The sequence below is a fragment of the Camelus ferus genome, chromosome 13 (genome assembly GCF_009834535.1).
Source record: "Camelus ferus isolate YT-003-E chromosome 13, BCGSAC_Cfer_1.0, whole genome shotgun sequence".
In the NCBI taxonomy this organism is placed as follows: domain Eukaryota; kingdom Metazoa; phylum Chordata; class Mammalia; order Artiodactyla; family Camelidae; genus Camelus; species Camelus ferus.
Window position 1 is genome coordinate 58,183,752 of NC_045708.1, and position 24,115 is coordinate 58,207,866.

A 24,115-nucleotide genomic window follows, 5' to 3' on the forward strand; every position below is an offset into this window, starting at 1 on the left:
AGCCTAAAACCAAACTAAAAACTTACTGAGGAGCAGGGCCAGGTGGTCCCGGATTATAAGGTGCAGGGTTATATGGTCCCATTGGAGTTCCAGGCCCAGGAGGCCCAGGAGGCCCATGTGGGCCTGGGACACCATGGGGCCCATGGGGTACAGGTGGCCCTAAAGGATTTACTGGGCCCTGCAAAAAAGCAAAAAGACAAACAAAAAATCAGAAAGACAGTAATGGTTAAGCATTTCAAAGGCCAAATAATCTTTCATTTCTACCCTTTTATATACCTACAAGCAATCTAAAATTTATGATTTTCCTTCATTTCCTCACTCATGTCGCAAAATCTCTTAACTCTATCGTATTAGTGGGACATGTAAAATTAAAATCAGTACCATCAGCAAAGAAATGAAGCATTTCTTTTACCTTCCACTCTTTTCAGACTATTCCTTTTTCCATTATTTCCTTTTATAATTCCTACTTTTACTATCCCTTTATCATCTAAATATGAAAGTTTATCAAATGTCAAGTCCTTATCTCTAGCTCTTCTCTTTCTGCATCTACTCCACATCTATCTTCCTAACATTAATCAGAGAACCATCTTGACAATATAGTCTTAGGTCTTGACAAATTGCTTAGGTCTGATGCTGTGAAATGGCTACTGAACACTTACTTCACCAATAATGTAACAAGGTCTCTCTCTAAAGTCTTCTTCACAGCCTGTCACCAAATTCCATTTGAATCAATAATTTATTTAAATTCATTTCCTCCCTTATCATTTATCATAATTTTCTAAGTACCATGAAGATTCTTTTAACTGATTTAACAAATCAGGATATTTCAAATCCATTTCATGCCACATCATAATTAATAATGCTTAGTTAATTCTTTTTTGATAATCCAACTTGCAAAGACCACTAGATTTAACTTTTAAAATAAAACATTCCTTTCATGAAGTTAATATTAACCATGTGACAATCTGACAACCAAATACAGATTAAGTATTTTTGTTCAATTTTCTCACTATAAAATAATAAAGCTAAACTTCATGACTTAAAAGTTCCTTTATTAACCTGTCTCTTTAAGCCTTTAACTGTTGTCATTATCCCTCACTTCTATTATCCATAACCTATCTTTCCCAAATAGCAAAAAAAAATTACTGGAAAAATAAAAAAAAAAAGCAACATTTTTAACAGGGCTTTGTGCCAGGCCCATACATAATTCATTTAATCCCTATAACCCTACAATATAAAGTACCAAGGAGGAACAAGAGGCAAAGAGGAGTATAAACAACTTCCTCCAAGGTCGCACAGTCAGTAAATGATTCAGAGTATTTTGAACCCAAATGGCCTGACTCCAGAGTTCCTGATCTTAACCACTATACCTAAATGTTTCTCTAGAACCTTCTGTCTTGTTTGTCCATTAATCCAGAAGCAATCCTGATCCATGCATGCTAACAGTAAAATACAAAACCAAGATGCATCATCCATTTTTCTGGCATCAATTCCTGCCATTACTGAGTCCGACGAATTATTTTCTTAATTTTTTTTGAACAATTCCACTTACTTTCCATACCACAGAACTTAGAATGCTTGTGTATCTTTTTATAAGATATTCTTAAGTGTCTTTTGTACATTTATTTTTTGTGTTCCCAAGCAGAAAGAAACACTCCATTCACAGCATGGCAAACATCAAGGAGAACTTTCCTAAGAAATTCTAATTATTATTAATAATTTAAGATGCTCACTCACACACATGTTAATTCTTCACAGTAAGAGAAAACAGTAAAGCACAATTTGCTTCATTCACAAGAAAGCACAGTCAATACTCTTCACACTTTTTTGGTACTACCACCAGCAAACTTCTTCTGGAGGAAAAAATTCCAAATTTGGTCATGCATCAGAATCACCTGGAACATCCTTCTAGAATTAGATGCTGGGCCTAATGCAGACATTCTGAATTGGAACGGTTATTTGTAGAGGTGGAAAGCACCCAAGTAGTCTGCATTTTAAAACTCCCCAGATGACTCTCAGCCAGTCTAAGAATTAGGATTTGTAAATTTCTATTTTTAATGTGGGAGGGATATATCTGATTCACCTTTGCCTCACTCACCAGGGTTAGGCAAGTAAGCCCTTAATAAATACTAAATTCCTGTTAACTATCTCCTTCAAGTACACTCCACAACCCACTACCCACCCTACTGTCTTAACTTCAAGTAATGTTACCCTCTCTTACTTACCAAACTCAAATAAAAAAGGTTTAGAACACCTGTACCTGTGTATTTAACTGGGTTATTTTTATAGCTGGACAATCTATTCTATGTTGCATGCATCTGGTATGTGAAGAGATCTGTAATTTTAGAGTAGAAATTGACATTTTTCTGTATAGCACTTACAGGAGCATCTGAATTCACATTGTATTTAACTTACAGGGTCTGTACTATCAATTGAAAGCTTAAAGCATACTCACACCAATCTTTTCTTCTATGAGTTGCCGAGCATAGTCTATTTGCTGAGGAGTGCCACGGATTGTAAATAACTTCATATTAGGATCTGCATTAGGTGGAGGATTTCTCTGAAGTTCTATTCTTGCACCCGACTGTTGGCTTATGCTTTTTATGGTTTCACCTCCTAAAAGCAAAACACAGTAATTTCTCTAAAGATTCAACAAGGGGAGCTATTCAAAGGAACCCCGGTCACCTTACGGCCATTAAGAAGGAAGTTTTGACCAGCATCCCATTTGCCAATATTCTATAAGGGGTTTCCATTTATTCCACAGTTTAGATCAATTTATATAAAGCATTTCATGCTTCTCTTAAAATACATTTTAGTTTTAAGATATAACTTAATGTCTGTACCTAACCTTAAAATGAATGATAACATCAAAATACCTGCTTCACAGAAATTGCTTTAATAAGCAATGTAAACATAAACTAACACAATTATTTAAAAACTCAAAAATTTAAAACCATGTGTCAGGAAAAAGCAAAGTAAGTAAGAATACTCAGACCTCTTGTTAGGTCAGAAGAAAAGTTAAGAAACACTAGTAATTAAACTATCGGTCCCCTTTTCTAGAAGCCAGTGTAATTCAAATCCCACTCTCTAAGTACACATACAGTCCTTCATTTATGTCTCAGTTGTCATGAATCGATGTTAACACTTTTCAACTAAAACACAGCCAAGGAAAAAAATTATTGCTACTCATTTACAACAGCAACAGAAATAGCATCCAGAAAAATTAGATGAAGGTTTAATTTTTAACCACACATTAAAACATTAAGAGTTTTAAATATATTGCCTTTTCCTATTATTAATCCAGTTTTCCCAGTTGGGACAATGAAATTAAATTCCTGTAGTCCACCAGGTGGTCCCATGTTCCAGTTGCCTTGACCTCTACCTCTTCCTCGACCACCAGGTCCAGGTCCACCAGGATTGCCAGCCTAAAGAGAAGAAGGACAAGAAGGAAAGACAAAGTCAGAAATATATTCTTCTTTCCACCATAAAATTATTACATGTCTATTTTCATCTTCCAAAATCAGAAATTTAGAGACACTGGGAGATGCCTTAGCCCAAATAATCAGCAAGTGGCAACCACCATTCATTCTTTTCATACTGTGGTGAATAAGGTAGTGCACTTATGTAGCTGCTTTCCTGCTCCAAGATGTCTACCTCAAAGCAATTTAAACTTTCTACCTATTAATAAAATATCATCAAACAGATTCTAGTTAAAAAAATATATTTTCAGATTTAATGAAGGAAAACGTTTTTTTTAAAGAAAACAAAACAACGAAAACATTAACATTCTATCAAACCTGAACACTTCGAAGAAGGTCTGTAATAATTTCTGCGGCATGCTGACATCGGTCTGGAGGTCCTGTTATTTGTGCTATTCTATCAGGTGTTGTTCCGTCATCTTCAAAGCAAAGAAAACAAATAGGATTAATTTAACATTAAACGTGTCAAAAGTAACTGCTGCCAACACTTAAAAAAATTAAATACATGGACTTACCTGGCTTAAACTGAATTCGAACACCGGCATCATTTTGTATTTTTTTAATCATCTCTCCATTTCTTCCTATTACAATGCCAACAGCAAATCTTGGAATGGGGACCTTATGCAAAGACAGTATTAGGAAAGTCATTTCCTGAAAAACTAATCTCCCTCAAATCATAAAAGCACTATACTTAAATAGGTTAACAAGACACAAGATATACATTCTGTATTCTAAGGTGGAAAGTGAGGAGGAAAAGACGATACAAAGTTAGAGAAGGCTATATAACACAAAACAGGGAAAACCCATTTATTTATGAATAAGCATCCAAGCATTTCTTAATGGTATTTTTACTTACATCTATCCCTTCATTTCCTCCTATTCTTGACCCATACTCATTTCGAACTTCTCTGAAACCACCTTGATCACGAATTAACTCTAACACCATTTCCTTGGCTTGCTGAAGTAGAAAAAATTACCCAATTTAGAAGGCATGTCTCAAAACACTATAATCATTCATGCATGTTTTTGCCCACTCTGCCATCCACCCCAAAACCTTCTTTGTAAAATATAAACTTAGATTTACTTGAACTTTGTATGGGTCTCCTGTAATCCTAAGAGGTTTGTCAGCACCAGTGTTCTGAGGTCCATCTTGGATCATAACCATTTTAACTCCAGCCCGCTCCTGTTAATCATAGAAATTGTATGTATTAACAGAAAGGAACAGGTTTCAAAACAGACAAAAACTAATCATTTTACAAACATAGTAATACCTGAAGTTGTTTAATAGTCTCTCCCCCCTTTCCAATAACTAATCCTGCCTTGCTAGCTGGAATCATGATTTCTTGAACTGCATTTCCTGGTCCATCACCATGATGGAAGCCAGGGGCTGGTCTTCCTTTTTCAACAATCTGGTCCAGTAACCGTTTTGCTGACCTGTTAACAAATAGTCAATGCAAAATAATATAATCAGATACTTCACCCATCCTAATTCAGGTTTAGGTGTCTGAAAACTAAATTATAACGATTTTAATTAAAAGATACCATCAGTGTCAAAGATCAAAACCATGGAATAAATTTTCGAGGTATATAATCTTCAATATTTTTGAGAATAGTCCGAAATTTCCAAGACACACCCTACTTCTAAAGTTATCTCAGAATTAAGCTGATTCTTCTAAAAATTAAATGAGGTATTTACTTTTTAAACCTCCACTTTGGTTATTCACATGTTAAAATTTATTTGTTCATTCAACAAATACTCAAGAAATGTCAACCTGTGTGTCAGGTACTATTCTAGGTAGCAGGGTTACAGCACTGAAGTACACAAACAGGGTTCTTGCTGGCATGGCTTAACTTCATTAAGTTAAAAACAGCATGTTAAATAAACAACATGTCATTTGTTAAGTGCTATGAAGAAAATCAAAGCAAGACAAAATGTTTGTGTGTGTGTGTGTGTGTGTGTGTGTGTGCGTGCGCCTGTGCAATGATGTTATTTTATGCAAAACAGACCAATGACCTGAGGGGAAAATGTTCCAAAGAGAAGAAATGAGAAGTTGAAGGGACTCACATGGGAAGCATGCTTGATGTGCCAGGATGGTGGCTATCTCTAAGCAAGTGGTCCACTGTGTTAAACAAAGCTAAAAGGCTGAATGATGTGGTGGCCATTCATGATCTTGAGAAGAGCAATTTCATGGAACAGTGGGAATTAAAAGCCTGATTGGTGTGAGTTTAAGACAAAATGAAAACAGAGGCAGATGATACAGCAAGTAGAGCTACCACTCTTAAGGAGATTTTTTTGGCAAAAGGGAGCAAAGAAATAGAAATGTGGGATTTTTTTTCGTTAAAATAAAGGAATTTTCAAGCATGTCTGTATGGTGTTAGAAACTACCTAGAAAAGGGGAAAATTAATAGTCTAGGCGAAAGCTGGTTCAATCACAGGGACAATATTCTTCAGTAAGAAGGAAGGGCTGGCACATGATTTTCATACTTACTGGACAGATTCAGGTGTTCCAGTTAACATACAAGACCTTTCTGGAAGGCCACCACTGTCTACAATTAAAAACAAACAAACAAAAAATCTGAGGTCAAGAAAAGATTAATAGTATCATTTTCACTAGCAATTTAAAAAATATGCTAGTTTTCTTGTCACTATGAAAATAGCAAGAGAATAACGTTACCAGGAGCTATCTGTATTTTGCATCCAGATTCCTGTTGTATGCGTGAGATCTGTTCACCTCCTCTGCCAATTACTAGTAAGAAAAAAGAAAATATTTGCTGAAAGATTTTTAAGTATGCTTTGATTATGTTTTCAAAGCTTTAAAAACTTAGGTTACTTACTAAATCCAACCATTCCATCTGGAACTTTGTATTCTTCTGTCATTACAGACCTGCTAAGAAATAACAGAAACGAACATTTTCCTTCAAAAAAAGGTAAGTTGTTTACATAAAAGGTAAACATAAAAATGGAAATCTGATGGCTTAAATTAGGTTTCTAGAAACACGCTCAAAAGTCAAAATATGGGGCTTGAGTAGTTAAAGTCAGAATCTTAATTAAGGTGACATATCAAATAAGGAGCATATGATAGTCAGAACAGTTTGAAGGCATAAACACAAAGAAGCTGGGGTAGAGTTCAGGAAATTTCATCTTAACAGTTAACTTTAATTCACCTTAGTTTTTCTAAAATGTGGAATTCTAATTCCACACATCCTTCCAAGTTACAAATATATTTCATTCAAAAAGAAAATAGGTGATAGAGAATGATCAGTTTAAATCAAAGGAAATGAACCACACACATGACCCCCACCCCTCAAATTCACTATACACTAACTTGGTTATGTTTCACATACAGTTCAACTAAAACTTGCAAAGTACTCTTTGAAAAGTTGTTATTTGACTATACCTTTGCTGCTGATGCATCGGTGGTAACTGTGTTCCGAAAGCTACCAAAAAATTAAGTAAAATGAAAAATTTAAATTTAAGTTGACATGTTTAATACAATCATATTAAGAAATTCTAAAATCTTTCCCTGATAACACCTTGAAGAGAGCAAAATTTTATGCAGAATACTTAAAACTGACAGTGAGCAGTAAAGTCAGTGAAAAGGCAGACATTAGCAACAGCACACTAAAAAATGGTCTTTTTTCAAGTGGCATAAGCAAAGATTAAGAAATGCAAGTATAAAATAAACTGAATATATATGTAAAATAATTGAGCAACCAAATATTAATATATACATGGCCATAACTGAAGTGAGAGATTATAAATATAGGAAAAATATTTTTATAAAGAAATTCATTCAAAAAGAAGTTATGGCCTTCAACTAACTTCAAAGATATCCAATAAACATAGGAAAACAAAGCCCTGATTAAAATCCACAATTACTTTAGCTTTTAACCCAATTTAAAATAAATACTTACAGTCATTTTGAGGAGCAACTTTCTTAGCGTCTGGCTGATCTGCAAAATTAAGAGTCTTTTAATTTTTTTTTGCCAATAAGCACAAATATAAGACTTAGCTCCCCCGTGCCCAAGCAAGAATACCAATATAAACATTTACTGAAAAGCTGAGGGTATGGCTTATCATTTGAACCCAACCACCAAAACTCAGCCCAAACATTTAGTAATTGAAAGAAAACTGCATTTCTTTCATTCTCTTCATGTTTAAAAGATGCACAGACATTAAAAAAATTTTTTTTTACTGAATCAAATCACTGACCTTAGTGTATGTTAAGCACTTTAGAACGATACATGACAAAGTATTTAGTCCGTTACTAGCAAAATATCACATGCTAAAGTCTAATGATGCTTCCCACTGTTGGAACTGAAGACTGGAAGGAAAAAAAACTATCAAACTGTGAAAATTTGACATATCAAAAGTTGAGTGTATCTGACAGTGACCACAAAGCTATGCAAAATAAATAAATAAAAAATCACATTACAAGGCAATCTCAATCTAAACTCTTCTATTGTTCCTAACCAAACATTTCACAGCATAAACTTCAGCAGAAACTCAAACAACTACATGACTGCATCTTTATCTACATCCTTTACACAGAATACAATGCATACCTTGGAGTAGGCAACCTATAGCTGAAAGTACTACATTCTCCTCCCCCCTTCAAACTTAATGATTAAATATCAGAATGTTGTGCAGCAAAAATTCAGACACATAATCCAAGGAATATTTGTGTTCATTTAAGAATCCACTGGTTTATTTCACGTTTACATACTGAACACAGGTAATAAATAAAAACTCCTGCCTTTAAAAGGAGAGGGCATTCCCTCCCAGTGTGTTGTACTGCTCGGACTTGTCCAAGAGCCATCTACACATAAAATAAAAAGAATACATTACATACAACATCTGAAGCATCATTAGCTCATTTTTTTGTATATTAATACCTCACTATTAATGTGAAAGACAAATAAAAGGAAACCAAATACTCCTGGTCAAAAGCTACAAATACATTCTATAGGCTCATTCAGAATCCTCCTTTTAAAAAAAGTAAAAAGAAAATGACAAAAAGAAAATGTATCAAAATTCATATATCAAATCTAAAACAAAAAATACGTGCAGACTTCTAAGTTCAGAAGCTTCAACAATTGTTTTTTAAAAAATACAAGGCACTGTATATCTACTGTTTTAAGCCACATTTTGAGTTAAACCTAAAACACGAAACAAGGTACTAAAACAAACGAAAAAGTAACAAAAAATGGTATAACTTGCAACACTCTAAAGTAGCAAACTATAGCAACTTCAACCTTTAAAGTGATATCTGAAATAGCAAAATAATGAAACAACAGCATCTCAGATTAATTCATGTATGATGAGAAGAACCAGTGAAATGTCTCCTAAGCATTTTATATTTTTGTTTTCTTCAGTATATTAACAAGTTGTCTGTGCAAACTGTGAATCTGGCATAATCCTAAAAGAGGGAAAATGATGTTTTCTAGTAAGACAAAACTGGCTGGTTGACTCAAATTTTACCTACCTTGTCTAGGTCTCTTTTCCCTCCCTCTCCTTGAAGCCAAAATAAACCTTACAATTTTAGGAAACTTATGATAAAAGTAGTATTTCAAAAAAAGAACACTTAAAAATATTGAAATCCACTTCATCTAAACTCTGTATAAAACAATTCAAAACATTTATTGCTATAACTTACCTCCATCTTCCAAAGGCCTTTTTTGTCCCCCATAACCATAGTCATTTGAATTCAGTGATGTACCAGCATCACCTCCAATTTTTGCAGCAATCTAAAAAAACAGAAACAAACCATCATTAAGGATAGCATCATAACTACTATATAGCTATTCAGCACTAAATTTCCTCACATATTTTCTAATACATTTGTTTGCTAAATATCTATCAGATAAGCAAATTAATTTGGTAGAAAGATGAAGTAAAATTACAGTTCAATTTATTACTACCATTAATAACTTCAGAGAGTTAACAATCATCATCTGGAATTAAGCTTCTGATACATCTCTGTAAAAATAAAGCAATAATCAATTATAAATTTTTAGAAGACTGCTTAAATAGCTTTGGGGAAAATCTGGATCCTAATTCTATCTTCTCTGCAGCTCTTTCCCATGGCTCTTCAAAAGATCTGTGTTGGCAGAGAATGTGATCACCTTATGGGGCGCTAAGGCTGTGCTATCTTAATAGGGTAAACGCTAGTCATATTTGGTTAGAGTACTTGATACGTCTAGTCCAAACTGAGATATAGCTGAAGTGTAAAATACACACTGGATATTGACAACTTAGAACAAATACAAAGAAGGCAACGCATCTCAAAAATCTTTGTATTGAACGTGTTAAAATGCTAGTATTCTGAATATGTTGGGTTAAATAAAATATGTGACTTGCATTTTATTTCTACTAGACAATCTTTTTCCAAGGAAACATGGGGAGGTGTGGGGACAAGCCTGGGAATTTGTATGTCTAAGAAAGTCTCAGCTATAGAACCACAACTTAGTTCATTCTTGGAGACTTTTACCTTTTAGAGTGAGGAAAGTAATTGCTTGCACTTGATCAAATAAACATCAAGTAAGAAATACCAGCCTCAAGTCACAAGTACCCCATAACTAGGAGATATTCATTGCACTTTTCTATGAAGGGAAAATGAAACTAATATTGCTGAATGCCAGCAAAGGCCAAACTCTACATTATAATAAATGTTTTACACTCCTTTTGTCACTGAATCATCCTAACTATGTGAGGTAGAAAGTACTTAATGAGATAGATATCCATTTTGTAACTGAAAAAAATCCGAAGGGGTAACTTAACTAAGGTTGCATAGTAAGTCAATAGTAGATAAGTCCCAATTTCTGTACACTTCCATGGCAATTACTATAAGGGGTAATCACCAAAGATGGGTGATGGGCTTATTAGACTTCATTATATTATTGTTTCAATTTTGAGTATGTTTGGAATTTTCCATGATAAATTAAACAGAAAATAAAGCTTTTGGTAACTGGAATTCTCCCAAAGAAATCTTGATGTGGAATTAAACCAAGTGCCTCAAGCTTCACTATAATTAGAAAACTGGAAAGGATAAGAGTATTCAATAACTTGAATTCAATATGCATCATGTAATTCCTATATATATGGAAATATCAGTTCCCACATACTGACTATACTTCCTAGGGTTCCTAGATTTCCCTTTTCCTCCTCTGTAAATGCAAACACCTATCACAAAGCATATTTGGATTAAGTATAAAAATGCTTGATAAAAAAAGTATACAATTATGTATTTCCTGACTCTCTGTAGCTTTGGTCAATCTAACCTACCTTAATCATCTTTCACTTTCTTAAAAGCCTGTTCATATCTTTGATCTAATTAAAATCTTATTTTCTTTTCTGAAAGTTTTCTTCATTACCCCTGAAACTGTTTTTCTACCCTTCAGTTTTAAAGCACTCAGCACTTGAATTGTTCCTCAGGAACTTAAATACACTGCTGGGCACTGATGTTATAAGGAAAGTGTTTCAGGTCAGAGAAAACAGTACTATTAATGAAGGAAAATGTTTAGGCCGTTAATACCTTCTGCAGTTAGCTTTTATAAACACTACGAGTTTGCAGAGCAGCACTCCTCCAACTCCAAGGAACTTCTGCACAGAGAAAGGATACTTATTTATACTCCCCTGTTCACTGAATAGTTCTAAAACTATCCAAATGAAAATCATAGTTGATCCTTAGTTCACTCAGAAGAACCAGTTAACATCATCTCAAAAATTCAGAACCAATACAAAGATATCAGAAAAGAGCTTCTGGTAAAAATACTAACAGATGTGACTAGTTTTCAAAAATCAATAGAAAATATTACACTTCCTAGGTCACTACAAAGGATTAATTTAAGAGAAACAATTCCTAAAATCAACCTCTAACTATATAAAATTCTTATGAGACTAGTAGAATTAAGTGTAGGTAATTTCTCTGATTTTAATTTATAACAAAAATTCAACCTTTCTGTTTGGACCCTCCATACTTAAACGAGTAAATTTTTTTGTGCTTTCATTATTTTAACATTTTCCACCTTTCTTCATTATAGATTATTCCTAGAATCCAAGAATTCTGGAGTTAAATGGAAATTTAAGAGATTATTCAGTCATACCACTGATTCTGGAGATTAAAAGGACAATTACAAAACAACAAACAACAACACATTAAAGGCTGATTTTCCGGAGTAAATTACCTAAATGCCAAAAATGACTAACTCCTAATTTTCAGTACATTCACTACATGCTTCCTTAGGCTTTGGGGTCTGACTGTGATTTGGGGTGGGCAGTAATTCTAGTTTTACTGCTTTGTGCCAAATCTTCTTAAGCATCTGTGCCCCACTCATCTCTTGTGTACAAAAGAAGACAGTTTCTATACTTACCTTATAGGATAGTTGTGAGAAGTAAATTAATACTACAAGATATGCTTAGCACAGAGCCTAATATGTAGCATATAAACTGCCAGTTATTATGAACAAATCAGCAAACTATAATTCAACCATAAAGCAGGGTCCATAAGGCTTAAAATATTTGATTTTAAAAACTTTTAACTGATTTTTTTTTTGTCCTGGCCAAAAACTTTGAAGAACAGTTATTTTCAAAACAAAACATTACTACTTAATTAAAGTTACCTGTTGATTCAATTTAATAACTATTGAATACTAAGGGCAAAGTCCTAATGGATTCAGTTCCTATGCACCAGAAATGTGAAGAGGCTAGAAATATTACTAGGCTATCATTTAATTGAAAGCACTGTCCCCTCTCTACAGCCCAGGAATCTTTGGTTATTAAAATCAAGCTCTGCTACCCTGTCTCCAAACATTAAACAGCAACAGCACTCAAATGCTAGTTTTTACTGAAGAGATTAATGGTAAGTTAAAAAGTCAGTAATTCTATTTTATAAATTTTTCATTGCATTCAAACAACATAATTCAGTTTGAATTACTTTCACAATGACCAGGGAAGAGATGTCAAGAATTGAGTACTTAACGACTAATAATAGTTGTTTAGAGGGGAAGTGATGAAGGTTGATATTCTTGTTTATCCTGTGATTTAGCACTCTACTTGGTCTCAATCTCTAATTTACTTCTATCTTCATATAACTGTAAGGGGGAAAAAAGTAGATACACTTTAATTTCCCAATGTTTCAGAGACTAAACTTGTTATTAGTGGATCACTAAAGATCTAAGAATTTCAACCTCACTCTCTGCAGTTACAGCGTAAAATACACAAACGTAAATTTCTGAAGTACACAGGTTGGAAACCCTAAACTAGAGAAGCAATCTGATGTCTGTGTGCTGGATTTAGCACACAAAATATTATAAAAATCGGGCAGTTTCACATAAAAAAAAATAAACTATTAGAATTCTCTGGGGAAAAAAATGGACAATTCAGCCTGAAGTGCCAGATGGCAACAATCAGCTAGAGTAAATGCTACTAGCATTTACTAGATAGAGACCAGGGATCCTAATTATTTGTTCTGCTTTCCTGCATAACAAAGAACTGTCCAGCTAAAATGCCAATAGCTGTCCCACTGGCACACAGCTCCTTGAGGGCAAGAAGCTGTCCTTACACCTCTTCCTTCCAAAGAGCATAGCACAATACTCTGGACAAAGAAAAGAAATGTAAGGTTAGATGGGGATTTTGGAAATATAATTCAGTATCCATTTGATATAGATAAGGAAAAAAAGCAGTTCATATATTTAACCTAACTTGTTCCTTCAGTCCAAGCAATTCTCCCTATACTCCACTTATATAATCAGACAAGCAACTACAACTGATATATGGAGGCATTCTCAAATGCAATCAGAAGGGATAATTCAACTCAAATGCTAACCTTGAGAATCTCAGATTTAGGACCAATTCCGTAGAAATAATCAAATTACAGCAAAGACATTTGTAAATCATATTACAGCAAGGGCATGTTGAGCTACTGACATATAAACAGAAAGCAAGAAGTTCCATATTTTGACAATTTCTATATTAAAAAAGCAGACAAACTTAGTAAGAAAATTGTGCCTAGAAGTTGTATCCATCTGTACCTTTTCTCACCTCATTTTCCACCCTCCTTCCCCTACCCAATTCTATCCTCCAATGACTTCACTCTTAGGTTTTTTTCATCTTCTAAACCCCATACCTTTGCACATGCTGCTTCTTTCTCCACTGGTCAAACTTTCACTCATTCTTTAATGCCTTGCTTAGAACATCAGTCCTTTACTTTGGCAGTTAGGTACCCCACTCCCTGGTGTTAGGTATAGTGCCTGATTCACAGAAGAACTAGAAACGTTTAAGAACAAATGAATTAACAGTGCCCATACTGTGTCTACTGCTTGAAAGCATTAATCAGATACTATTCTTTTGCATTTGGTTCCTTGACTATATCATAGCTTCCTAGGAGGCAGACATCCAATTAACATAATTAGATCTCCAATATCTAAGTACAGTGTGCAGCAAATTAATTCAATATGCTAGGTGCATAAAATAATTCAGGTGAGTCTTCCAAACCCATCTAGTAAGAGTTTGTCCTCATATAAATGTTTCAGTCGCTATTCTAAGCATGTTCAGAAGTAATAAAAATTAGGTGAAGAAGTCGAAAAATTAGTATTAATGATAACTCTGCTGAGTCCTTGGAATATTTCTGAGTATAAATAAGTACAGGTACATTTTAATTTATAATGTCTTCCCATAAAAATACAAATTATTTCTACACCACTTCAGATTTTTGGGGAAGTGAACTCCTAAGGTAACCAAAACATACCACAAAATTAGTTTCTGATTACCATTAACTTAACATTATACTCTAAAAATGTCTAGCACCTAACATGCATCTTGTCATAGGAGAGTAAGATTCTTTTGCTTAAACACAAGCCCATACCAACATCATACACTTTTCAGTTACAATCAAAGGATTATCTAAATAAAGTTCAAATTAAATTCTGGAATACAACGTACTTTTTTTTTTTTTTTAACAGTTTTCGTTTGGGAAAAAAGTGGCTTCAGGGCAAATATACACACCTATGTAACACAAAGAGGTCTGGTCAGTTTACGACTCTGAATACAGACGCAGATTCAAATTGAAACTTCGGGTATAATGGGCCTGAAGCCATTTTGAGAAACAAGGGGGAAGGAACGGTAGAACACACGTAAATCCCGCCCTGAGAAGGGATTCCAACTCGGGATATTAGTTCTCTCTTAATTCTCTTCCTTGAAGGTGTGAAAGTGAATTCTACCGACAGGTTAATTGCGAGAGAGCCCAAATGGGCTGGAAGCTCTAAAGGCTGCTTTAATGACAGATCCCTTCCCTTACTATGGCTTGAGGACAGACCCTAGCCCTTTCCCAAACTCCCATTACCAGAACCTTCCATGCTATTGTGTAAAACTACGCGCGGTTTATCCCATAGAGGAGGATGTTCACTCTGAGGAAAAGGAAAATAGTAACTCCTTGAAGGAAAAAGCGCGAGTGCCGCAGAAGCGGGAGAAAAACCTAAAGCCATCTTCGCATAAGACGCGTTGGGGTTCAAAGCAGTTTAGACATCAGGAACACAAAACCCAGTTCCAGACTCTAATCAGTATTACCAACGTGGGGAAACGTGAGTCTCCTCACATTTCAGAGCCCGGAAGGGCACTTTTTTCCTCTTCCTCATACGCGAAGAAGTAGCGGCCTACTCAGCCAGCGGCCAATTACTGTGAGCTGTCGGGATCCCGCCGCGGGCTCCAGCCTTACCTGCCGGGCTCTCTGCAGCGCATCTTTGAAAGCATCGTTAACTCCTCCACCACCGCCGCCACCGCCTCCACCACCAGCTGAGCCAGAGGACGGTGGAGGCACTGTTGAATAGTCTGCCATGCCTACACTACAGTGGCCACCACCGCTTCTTCGCAGAGACCTCTCAGCCAACTGCTAAGAAAGAAAGAAAATGGCGGCCGTCGAGGCTGTATCACATTCTTGTGCGACCATCGTGCCGTAAAGGGGCGGAGACTGGAAGAAGAAAATCTCGCGATGTTTTGAAGCAACGCGTTGGTGTTTCGGGGGGGTGGGGCTGGAAAAAAGTCTCGAGTTGTCGCGAGAATTGTTTGTAGCGTACGCGTGAATGGAGGTTACTTTGGTGCCTCCTCTCTGTGCATTCTTGGGTTGCGGTTGTGCCGTTGTTCCACTAGGGTGGTGGGTAAGGCTGGCACGGCGACCGCGGTTTGCGTGAATTTTTGAAAGCCTGAAGAAAAGGAGTAGTTGTTTCTTGTCGGTCGCAGCCTCATGGAGGTAGCGGGGTAGGTTTTCAGCCGAGGGTCATTCTTTGTATCCTTGAGGAAGGGAATGACGTCAACGGGCGTAACGACGGCGCAACAGTGTCTCGGGAGCGCTGCAGCGGGGAGTGCGCCTCGGAGAAGCGCCCGTGTCGCCGCGCGGGGATGCTCCCGAAACCGTCCGCCCGGCGTAGCGGGAACTCGGCGTGATTTTCAGGGTAGTAAAGTGTCCTATATTTTATTTCTGGATTGTCCGATTTTTAAAACTTTTATCACGAATAGGGATGAAGTAAAGTGTCCCTGTGTTTTACTTTTAGATTGTCAGATTTTTACATTTTTATCACAAGTGGGGATGAATTCAGGCTGGAGGCCTCAGTTCTCGAGCTGATTTCGAAGTTTCTGTGTAGATAATGTTGATGAGGCTGCAGCAATATGACTGCCCTTTTCTTTACCTTTAAAAAGCGTGATTCTTGCAAAATCAGTTTTAACCAGACCTAGTAACCTAGATTCATCGTATGTGTCCATGGCCAGTTTTACTGAGGTCCTTACCGTTAAGAACTGCATCCATTCCTTGACTAAAATTGACTTTGCGGCTTCTAAGAAATTAGTTTCCCCAGCCGCAACCTGTGAGAATGCAAATGTAATGTTCTGTGTTATTATCCCGGGACCAGATTTTTTTTTTTTAATTTTCTATTTGCTTCAAGTATCAGGTAGTTTCCAACGTTTCTTCAGACCTTCCAGAGCATATCGTGGCACGTAATTTACTGCATTAATGATAGTAGTTTCAGACTCATTAGGATGCATTAGGAGTTGATCACAGTTAATTTTTTCCCGCAAATTCTTTTCCTTTAGGTAACAAAGAATGAGGTAAAATGAACTCTACCAACTTTGAGTATTTTCTGTTTTGTGAATTAAGTCTCAAAAGAGTACTTTTCCGATTGCTAGTCTCAGTAATTGAGAGAGATGTGCGCTGCAGTCTTCCTGATACCAAAAATTAATGTGTCCACTTGCTCAAGGCCCAAAGTAAGTCAGATAGCTAAACAGTTTCGTGCACCTAGATGCAAGTGGACCATCGTTTTCCCCTAATGAGCTTTGCCTACCATCTTACGTATTTATAGGTCTAATTACCTTTTCAGTGTGCATAGCTATCTATTTAAATTTGAGAGGAATTTGTATTTGGAAAAGCAGTGAATGTATTGGACTACAGATTTAAGCATGATTGGTAAAAAGAAAAACTAAAAGTAGTGTTGAGTGGTATTGCTAAATAGAATTTTTTCAATTGTGTTTTGAGAAAGTACCCAATAAAGGCATTTGTTAGTAATTGATTTTTTTCCAAATTTAATAATTAGACTTGTATACCAATCAGTCCTGGTCAACACAGTGTTAACCACAGAATGATATAATTTATCTTAAAAGAAATAAAGCTTTATTTCATGTGTACCACAATTTTAGTTGTCTCTAAGTATTGAAAATAAGTAAGGACCTCCATTTCTAGTGTTTTGGTAGATTCTCCTAGAAGTGTGGGTATTCTCAGACAGTGGAACCGTTTGGATTCTGTCTAGGTCAGAATTTCTCAACATCATTACTATTGACACTTTATGGCCAGATAATTCTTTGTTTTGTAGCACTACTGTACATTGTAGTATATTTAGCAGCATCCTTGGCCTCTACCCATAGATGCCAATATCACAACACTCCCACCTCCCAGTACCAATTGTGACACCCAGAAATGTCTCCAGATACTGCAGATGTTCCCCTGAGAGGCAAGGTCACAGTGAGAACCACTGGTCAGCCTTGATTCCTGCCCCTGCTTTTCCATCAAGAAGACCTGTTTACCATACTTCAGAGGTACATCCCAAATTCCATCACTTTTCACCTCCACTCCTTGCAAGTTACTGTCACTTCAGTCTTGGACTGTTACAGTAGCATCCTAGGTGGTTTTTCTGCTTCTACTCTTACATCTTCACAATTTACTTTTAAAAATTAAGAAATTTTATATAGAAAAGTATGTAGTATATATGTAAGAGCTCAGAAGTAACAAGCACCCTACAGGTGTATCTACAGGAATGTTCTCTGAGGAATAGACCAGTATTTTTGAAGCTCAAGGGTGCCTCTACCTGATTGTATTACAGTTGTTCCTTCATATAGCAGCTTGAAAGATTTCATTAAAACATAAGTCACATCATCTCACCTATTTCTTCTTTCCTTTGCAGTTTTAATCTTATCTCCTGGGATGGCCTAAGGGCGCCATATAATCAGGCTATTATCTAAACACTCCTCATTCCACTTGAGCCACCTTGCTGTCCAGCATTATTCCTGCCTCTGGGACTTTATGCTTGCTTTTTCCACTTACAGATTCAGATGTTCTTATAAACCCTGACATGGATGATTTGTCTTCATCATTCAGGTGTCAGTTCAGATGTCATCTCAGACCATCTCTGACCTCTGGTTATGCTATTCTGCAATCACTCTATCCAATTACCATGTTCTCTTTATAGCATTTATCTGAAATTATGTTGTGTGATTGTTTATTGTCTCTCTCCTATTAGACTGTAAACTCCTGGAGAGCAAGGACCTTGTCTGTCTCTACCATTAACTAGTCCCTGACACATAGTCATGGCATTCTAGATGCTTGTTGAATGAATGAATATTGAAAAAAATCCACCTCTGCATTTAGTTTTGTGACCTTGGGCAAGTGACTTAGACTCTGTGTCTCAGATTTCTCATCTACATAATGATCGTAACCTGCCTTGCTGTCCTTGAATAAGGTATCTCCATTAGCTCTTCAGAAACTGGCAAGTGCTATACAAATGGAAATCAGTATTATTAACCATAGAATTTGGCTTTTGGTATTTAATAATTAGGAAAGGATGGATAATTCATGGTACTCCACTTATGTAAGTTTTTTGGATTAAACATCTATGTTCAAATCTTACTTTTGGTAAAATCTAGGATCTTGTAACAGCAACTGAATTGTGGGGAAACTGTAACCAGTGACTTTTGATTTGGTTGTGTGTGAATTAGTTCTGAATCCACTCAGTCTACTCAAGGTCACTTGTACTTCGCTTTTCACTCTAGGTAAGTTCATTGTAACTGATGAAATAAGACTTTTCCTGACAGTTCATTCCTCTGCAATATAAGTCCTCTTAAAAGTGGATGTATCATAGCTAATAATCTAAAACTGGTTAGTTATGTTTTGAGAGATTGGCTAAATATTCAGCTGAATTATATTTCATAATCATTCTCTTTTCATGGAAATTAGTATTTCATATTTCATCCTCAGAATAAAAAAAAGTAATTTCAAGCTTATAAAAATCTAGCAGAGGCATTTAGATTTATAAATAACAGAATGAAAAGATTAGTAAAAATAATAAAAGTTGGGCTATTAAATGTACTGGCAAGGTTCTTCATTTTACCCTCTGATTTATTGGTTACCAAATGACTGATGATTCTTTTCTCAGCATAACTTTCCACTATTGGGTTTGTTAAATCTGTGTGAAATATTAACAGATTCTTATTTATAGCTGTTGGAGAAAAAACAGTCCATTTTGGCTTTTTGAATAGGCATTTTAGAGTAGCAAAATTGTACATACTTCTTGCCTCACCTTTATACCCATCACCTACTCCTAACAACTCTTGGTCAGAAGGATCTGATAACTTCATGCTGTACTGTGTGTGTCATTTAAACCAGGCCTGTGTTTTCTCAGTGCACAGTCACAACAGATTCAGGTTAGATACAAGGAGGAAAGGGACCAGTTCAAATTAAAGTAAGTGGTCCGGAGTGTTGTTTCAGGGTATTTGATCATTAGGTTAGTCATTGGTCTTAATTACTTTTATATGCTTTCTGATTGAGTTTCTGGGATTCTGTTTCAGACTAAGGTGTGAATGCAAGCAGAAAATATTTGCATTATAAAGGACAAAGTTGTTAACACAAATATAACTTGGTAACATTGTGGAGAACAGTTTGACCAGTGTCTGAAACTGGAGGCCACCTCGTATAGTAAAAAGGACTCTGGACTTGGTCCTAGAGGATCTAGATTCAAGTCTGACCCATGTGCCCTTTGGTAAGTCACACAACTTCTTCCTCTTACCAGCATACCAAAAAGAAAGGGCAGTTTAATCTGATTTTGAAAAGTGTCAACAGTAAAGGATAAGAAGTCTAATGTTTTTACACAGTACTTTCTGTTTTCTGTTTCAGAAATTACCATAGTATCTCACCCCCAGTTATTAGAAACGTATTCTCTGATTTGAATGTCAGATTTAATAGTGTGTCTTGATTGAAGGGCTATTAGAAGATTGACAAATACTGGTAATCGCTCATGACCATTGATTCGCCCTAAATCCAGCCTTTTGCCATCCTTGTCATCCCAACCTATTTGTAACGGTAGGACCCCTGGGCCTTTGCACGTATCTTCCTCACCTCTTCTGTTTTACTGTTGCCTGTTGAAAATTTTCCATTTTTCCAGAAATGCTATCTGAACTCTCAAATTTAGGGATTCCTATTTGTTTTCATGTACCTTATTAATAATACCATAATATCATTTATTGTTTATTTAGAATTCCCATTAGATCGTAAGGTTCATGACAGTGAGAGCTATTTCTTTTTGTGTCTTTATTACATAGCACACTCTATTCTGGGCACTGTTCTAAGAGCTTTACATGTATTTAATTCATTTATTCTCCCAATGGCTTTATGAGCTAGGTGCTATTAAAATCTCCATTTTGCTGGGGTACAGATAAGTTAACTTGCCCAAGGTTGCATGTTAGGGCTGAGATTTGAACCCAGGCAGCCTGACTTGAAAGAATGGAAGAATGTATAAAAAGTCAAGTAATGAAATGTATCTCCTTGTAATTTCTAGGGTATGGATCACAGTTTAGTATTTCTTACTTGGATTTTATTAGCATTAGTTTCAATCATGACTTAAGTCAAAATTCTTCATGGGAAGGCAACTCTTAATGTAAGGTAATAAAAATAGATTACTTACAAAATTTAAAGAACCAACGTGTTGTATAACATAGAAGCTTGTTTTTCTGTATTGCTAATTGCATTGGATGGGATATTGCCTTACTGTACAATGCTTTGTGGTGTGTGTGTATATATATACATATATACTTATATATTTGATGATGATCAATGTTATTTTTCAAATACATTGTTCAGGGGGTTTATGTGTTTGTAGTCCACATCACTAGATTGTAAGCTTCTTAAAGCAAGGATAGAATTAACTTTAATTTTTTCCCCAGTATTACCATACAGCACCTATGATAATGTTTGTACTGTTTATATGCATGTTGAATTCCTCTACAAAATAACCTATCTGCCAAAAGAAGTGTATCAAGAGTTTTTAGATTAGACTCTTCTGAGAAAGAAGTAAAATCTTTATAGTTTAATCTTTTAGAATAATAAAGGCTTGATACAAAGGTTCTTTGTGAGAATGTAATAAATTTTCTCTGCTCTTGAGGACCTCTTCATAGAAGGCGGAAGGCATATGGGGGAGGAGGATGGGGTTTGCTGAAGTGCCATTCCTAACTTTACAGGGTTCTTCAAATCTAATGAGAGAAAGAACATCCTACTGAATCATATAAAAGACCTCTTTGAATGTACATAGTTTGGCTTGTTGCACACATCTTTTGGCATCTTGTCTATAAGCAGGATCTGTCCTTTTACTGGGATGATAGGAGATAGAATACAGCATCATAGAGTACACAGGAAACTGGATATCAATATTTAGTGAAAAAAGTTGAGAGCTGCCTGCTGGTAAGCCATAACATTTGCAGCTTCCCATTACTTTAGGGGTAATTCTTGGTTGAAAATCTGAGACGCTTGAAAGCAGCTGTCTCAAACTGACCTTTACCACCCAGTTCTTGAGTAATTTCAGCTAATTCTGTAGCATGCATTCCAGTAACTTATAATAAAGCTGATACATAATGCTGCAGAATATCATATATAATGAAACTGCAGAATATATATGAAATGTATGGTTTTATGATTTACTGTAAGTTGGTCCTGTGCTTACTCTCCAAATACATTCCCAAACTTGTGTCTGCAGCTAAATAACTCCAACACTCATTTTGCATGTTGCCTCAGAACCAAAATATTTAAAATAAATTCCATACATTTACTATTCTTAGTCTCCCTTTATTTTGTGGTCAAAGGCATGTTTATTTTTTCCTCCCCTACTTAGATCGTTTATTTATACATCAGTTCCTTTCACTTTTAAGTGTGAAGGCTGAGCCCCAACTACCGGTCTCAGAGACTAGTTTAATTGGTCTGTATCTGTATCTGTAAAAACTTCCTATGGTGATTTTGAAACTGCAGCCCACACTTGAGAACCATGAAATATAACTAAAGGGTATATGCTCTGTTAGACTTTTGCTTGTTTTTAATAACCTTGCAGTTTATTCTCTAGTTGTTATAGGCATGTAGTCTTGAAAACTCAACTCTAGAAACATTTTGTTTTTGTACCCTATTGATTTCTTGTTGATCTAGGCTATAGCACTGTTTTCTTTCTCTTTTCTTTTTTCTTTTTTTATTTTGCAGCAGTGTTTCTTTACCAGGGCCACCAGCATCATCTGGGGGTGCTTTTTATAAACGTGGATACTTAGACCCCATCTGGACCTAGTGAATCAGTTTTGGGGAAATCTACATTTAAAAAAATAAGCATCATAGATTCTTATGCTCATTCAAGTTTGAAAACTGACTTTTTTCAAGAAGTATTTAATAAATATTTGCATAATTAATCTGAATTAATATTTGATTCTCCAGCTAGACTGTAGTAAGTATTCTGAATACAGAGATCTCATCCTGTCATCTTTCCCTTTTGTAAAAGAGAGGCTGATCAAGGATTGGATCTTACTCTGGTTTGCCCAGTATGGCTTAGTGCTTTTCTGTTGGTAAAAGCCCAATAAATACTGAACTGAATTTTTTGTTTTATCTTACTTATTATTTTCCTGCAGAGCTAGAGCTAAAAACAAATTGTTGGATATGTGGTTATGAATGTTGGGGGTCTTTGAGACTAGATGGCCCTGAAGAGTAGCTTCACACAAACTTTTCTTAAGAGTATCAGGCTTGGAAAGACTTTGAAGATCATCTAGTCCATTTCTTTCATTTTATGTTGGAGGAAATTGTGACCCAGAGTGCTTGAGTGCTGTGTACAGAGTGACAAGATTAATTCCAAGACTGGAGCCAAGACTAGATTCCTAACCCAGTTCTCTTTATTTCATGAAATAACTTCTCTTTGAGGCAGCAATGATTGGGTTAAGGTTCAGTTGGAGGTTTTCTGCTTCTTAGGTATAAGGGGAAGAAAAATTTGTGCAGAACCAAAAACATCTTGATTTTTATAATCAGGACATGTACCTTTACTCACATTTACTTTTTGGAATAGATTATTAGAAGATGGAGGATCTTTGCCGAGGAAATCCTTGAATGAAGATGGGTGGGTGTGAGGTGTAAAACTCACTTGGCATGCAGTTTTGTTGTTGTTTCTAGTGGAACTTTGCTTCTCTGTCCTGACATTTCCATGTCTCTATTTATAGCAGTGATCTCTTTGGAATTTGCCTTCTGATTCTGTTTATTCTTTTATGTTGCTTCATATTAACTGATATTCTCACTTCATTTTTTTTTTTAAATGTATTTGAAAGGACCTGAGAAGGAAATGAAGGATTGAAAATTTTTAGAAGTATCTGAAATTACTATTTTCCTGTGACTTATCATAATATTGTTTAGAACAGATTAATTATAGTATAGAACAGATTATCTAACTATAGTACCTAATGATACAAATACTAATTTTTCAAGATAGAATGGTAGTTTATTTATCTTTTATTTAAAAGTATATGAAGTCTACAATAAATCCCTTTTATCCAGGACAGATACTACTTTTAGATTCTTAACCTTGCTTCTTTAATTGTATGCTTTTTCCCCTTTTTAAAAAAATTGAAGTATAGTTGGTTTATAATGTGTTAATTTCTGGTGTACAGCATAGTGATTCAGTTTTATATATATATATTCCTTTTCATATTATTTTTCATTATAGACTATTGTAAGATATTGAATATAGCTCCCTGTAGGACCTTGCTTATCTATTTTATATTTAGTAGTTAGCAAATCCAAAACTCCCAATTTATCTGTCCACCCCCACTTATCTGTACTTTGATGTAAGTGAAGATTGAGAGATTTTATCTTAGAGCTTTTAAATGATTAACTCTTTAAGGGCAGGGACAATCTTACTTACCTTTGAGATTAATGTAATACCTGGCATCTAGTGAATGCTTATTAATCTTTTCATTTATCAGCAAAAATGCTGGGCATTGTTCTAGGTGTTGGAAGATACAGTAGTGAACAAAATAGACAAATATCCTTACCCTCATGGAGCTTATTCTAGTGGGTGAATGTTGAATGAAACCG

At 35.5% G+C, this 24,115-nt stretch overlaps 1 protein-coding gene across 20 annotated transcripts in view; it reads right to left on the reverse strand.

Moving 5' to 3' along the window:
* FUBP1 (far upstream element binding protein 1) overlaps nucleotides 1-15,431 on the reverse strand; it is a 31,855-nt gene extending 16,424 nt beyond the window's left edge. For 5 of the 20 annotated variants that reach the window (XR_001366313.2, XR_004325180.1, XR_004325181.1 and 2 more), the window contains exons 1-16: nucleotides 15,194-15,415; nucleotides 9,137-9,227; nucleotides 8,237-8,299; nucleotides 7,395-7,433; nucleotides 6,878-6,917; nucleotides 6,315-6,367; nucleotides 6,155-6,226; nucleotides 5,969-6,026; nucleotides 4,751-4,913; nucleotides 4,564-4,662; nucleotides 4,336-4,437; nucleotides 3,995-4,097; nucleotides 3,798-3,898; nucleotides 3,284-3,425; nucleotides 2,456-2,616; nucleotides 27-178 (exon numbers count right to left, since the gene is read on the reverse strand). Coding sequence is in view for 16 of the 20 variants with exons in the window: in XM_014561151.2 (XP_014416637.1) it covers nucleotides 27-178; nucleotides 2,456-2,616; nucleotides 3,284-3,425; nucleotides 3,798-3,898; nucleotides 3,995-4,097; nucleotides 4,336-4,437; nucleotides 4,564-4,662; nucleotides 4,751-4,913; nucleotides 5,969-6,026; nucleotides 6,155-6,226; nucleotides 6,315-6,367; nucleotides 6,878-6,917; nucleotides 7,395-7,433; nucleotides 8,237-8,299; nucleotides 9,137-9,227; nucleotides 15,194-15,313 (1,559 nt within the window). In the remaining 4 variants the exon portion in view is untranslated. Of the gene's footprint in view, nucleotides 1-26; nucleotides 179-2,455; nucleotides 2,617-3,283; nucleotides 3,426-3,797; nucleotides 3,899-3,994; nucleotides 4,098-4,335; nucleotides 4,438-4,563; nucleotides 4,663-4,750; nucleotides 4,914-5,968; nucleotides 6,027-6,154; nucleotides 6,227-6,314; nucleotides 6,368-6,877; nucleotides 6,918-7,394; nucleotides 7,434-8,236; nucleotides 8,300-9,136; nucleotides 9,228-15,193 lie in introns of all 20 variants that reach the window. The other 15 variants (XR_004325182.1, XM_032494630.1, XM_032494629.1 and 12 more) reach the window with 9 other exon arrangements.
* Between the last annotated feature and the right edge of the window lie 8,684 nt (nucleotides 15,432-24,115).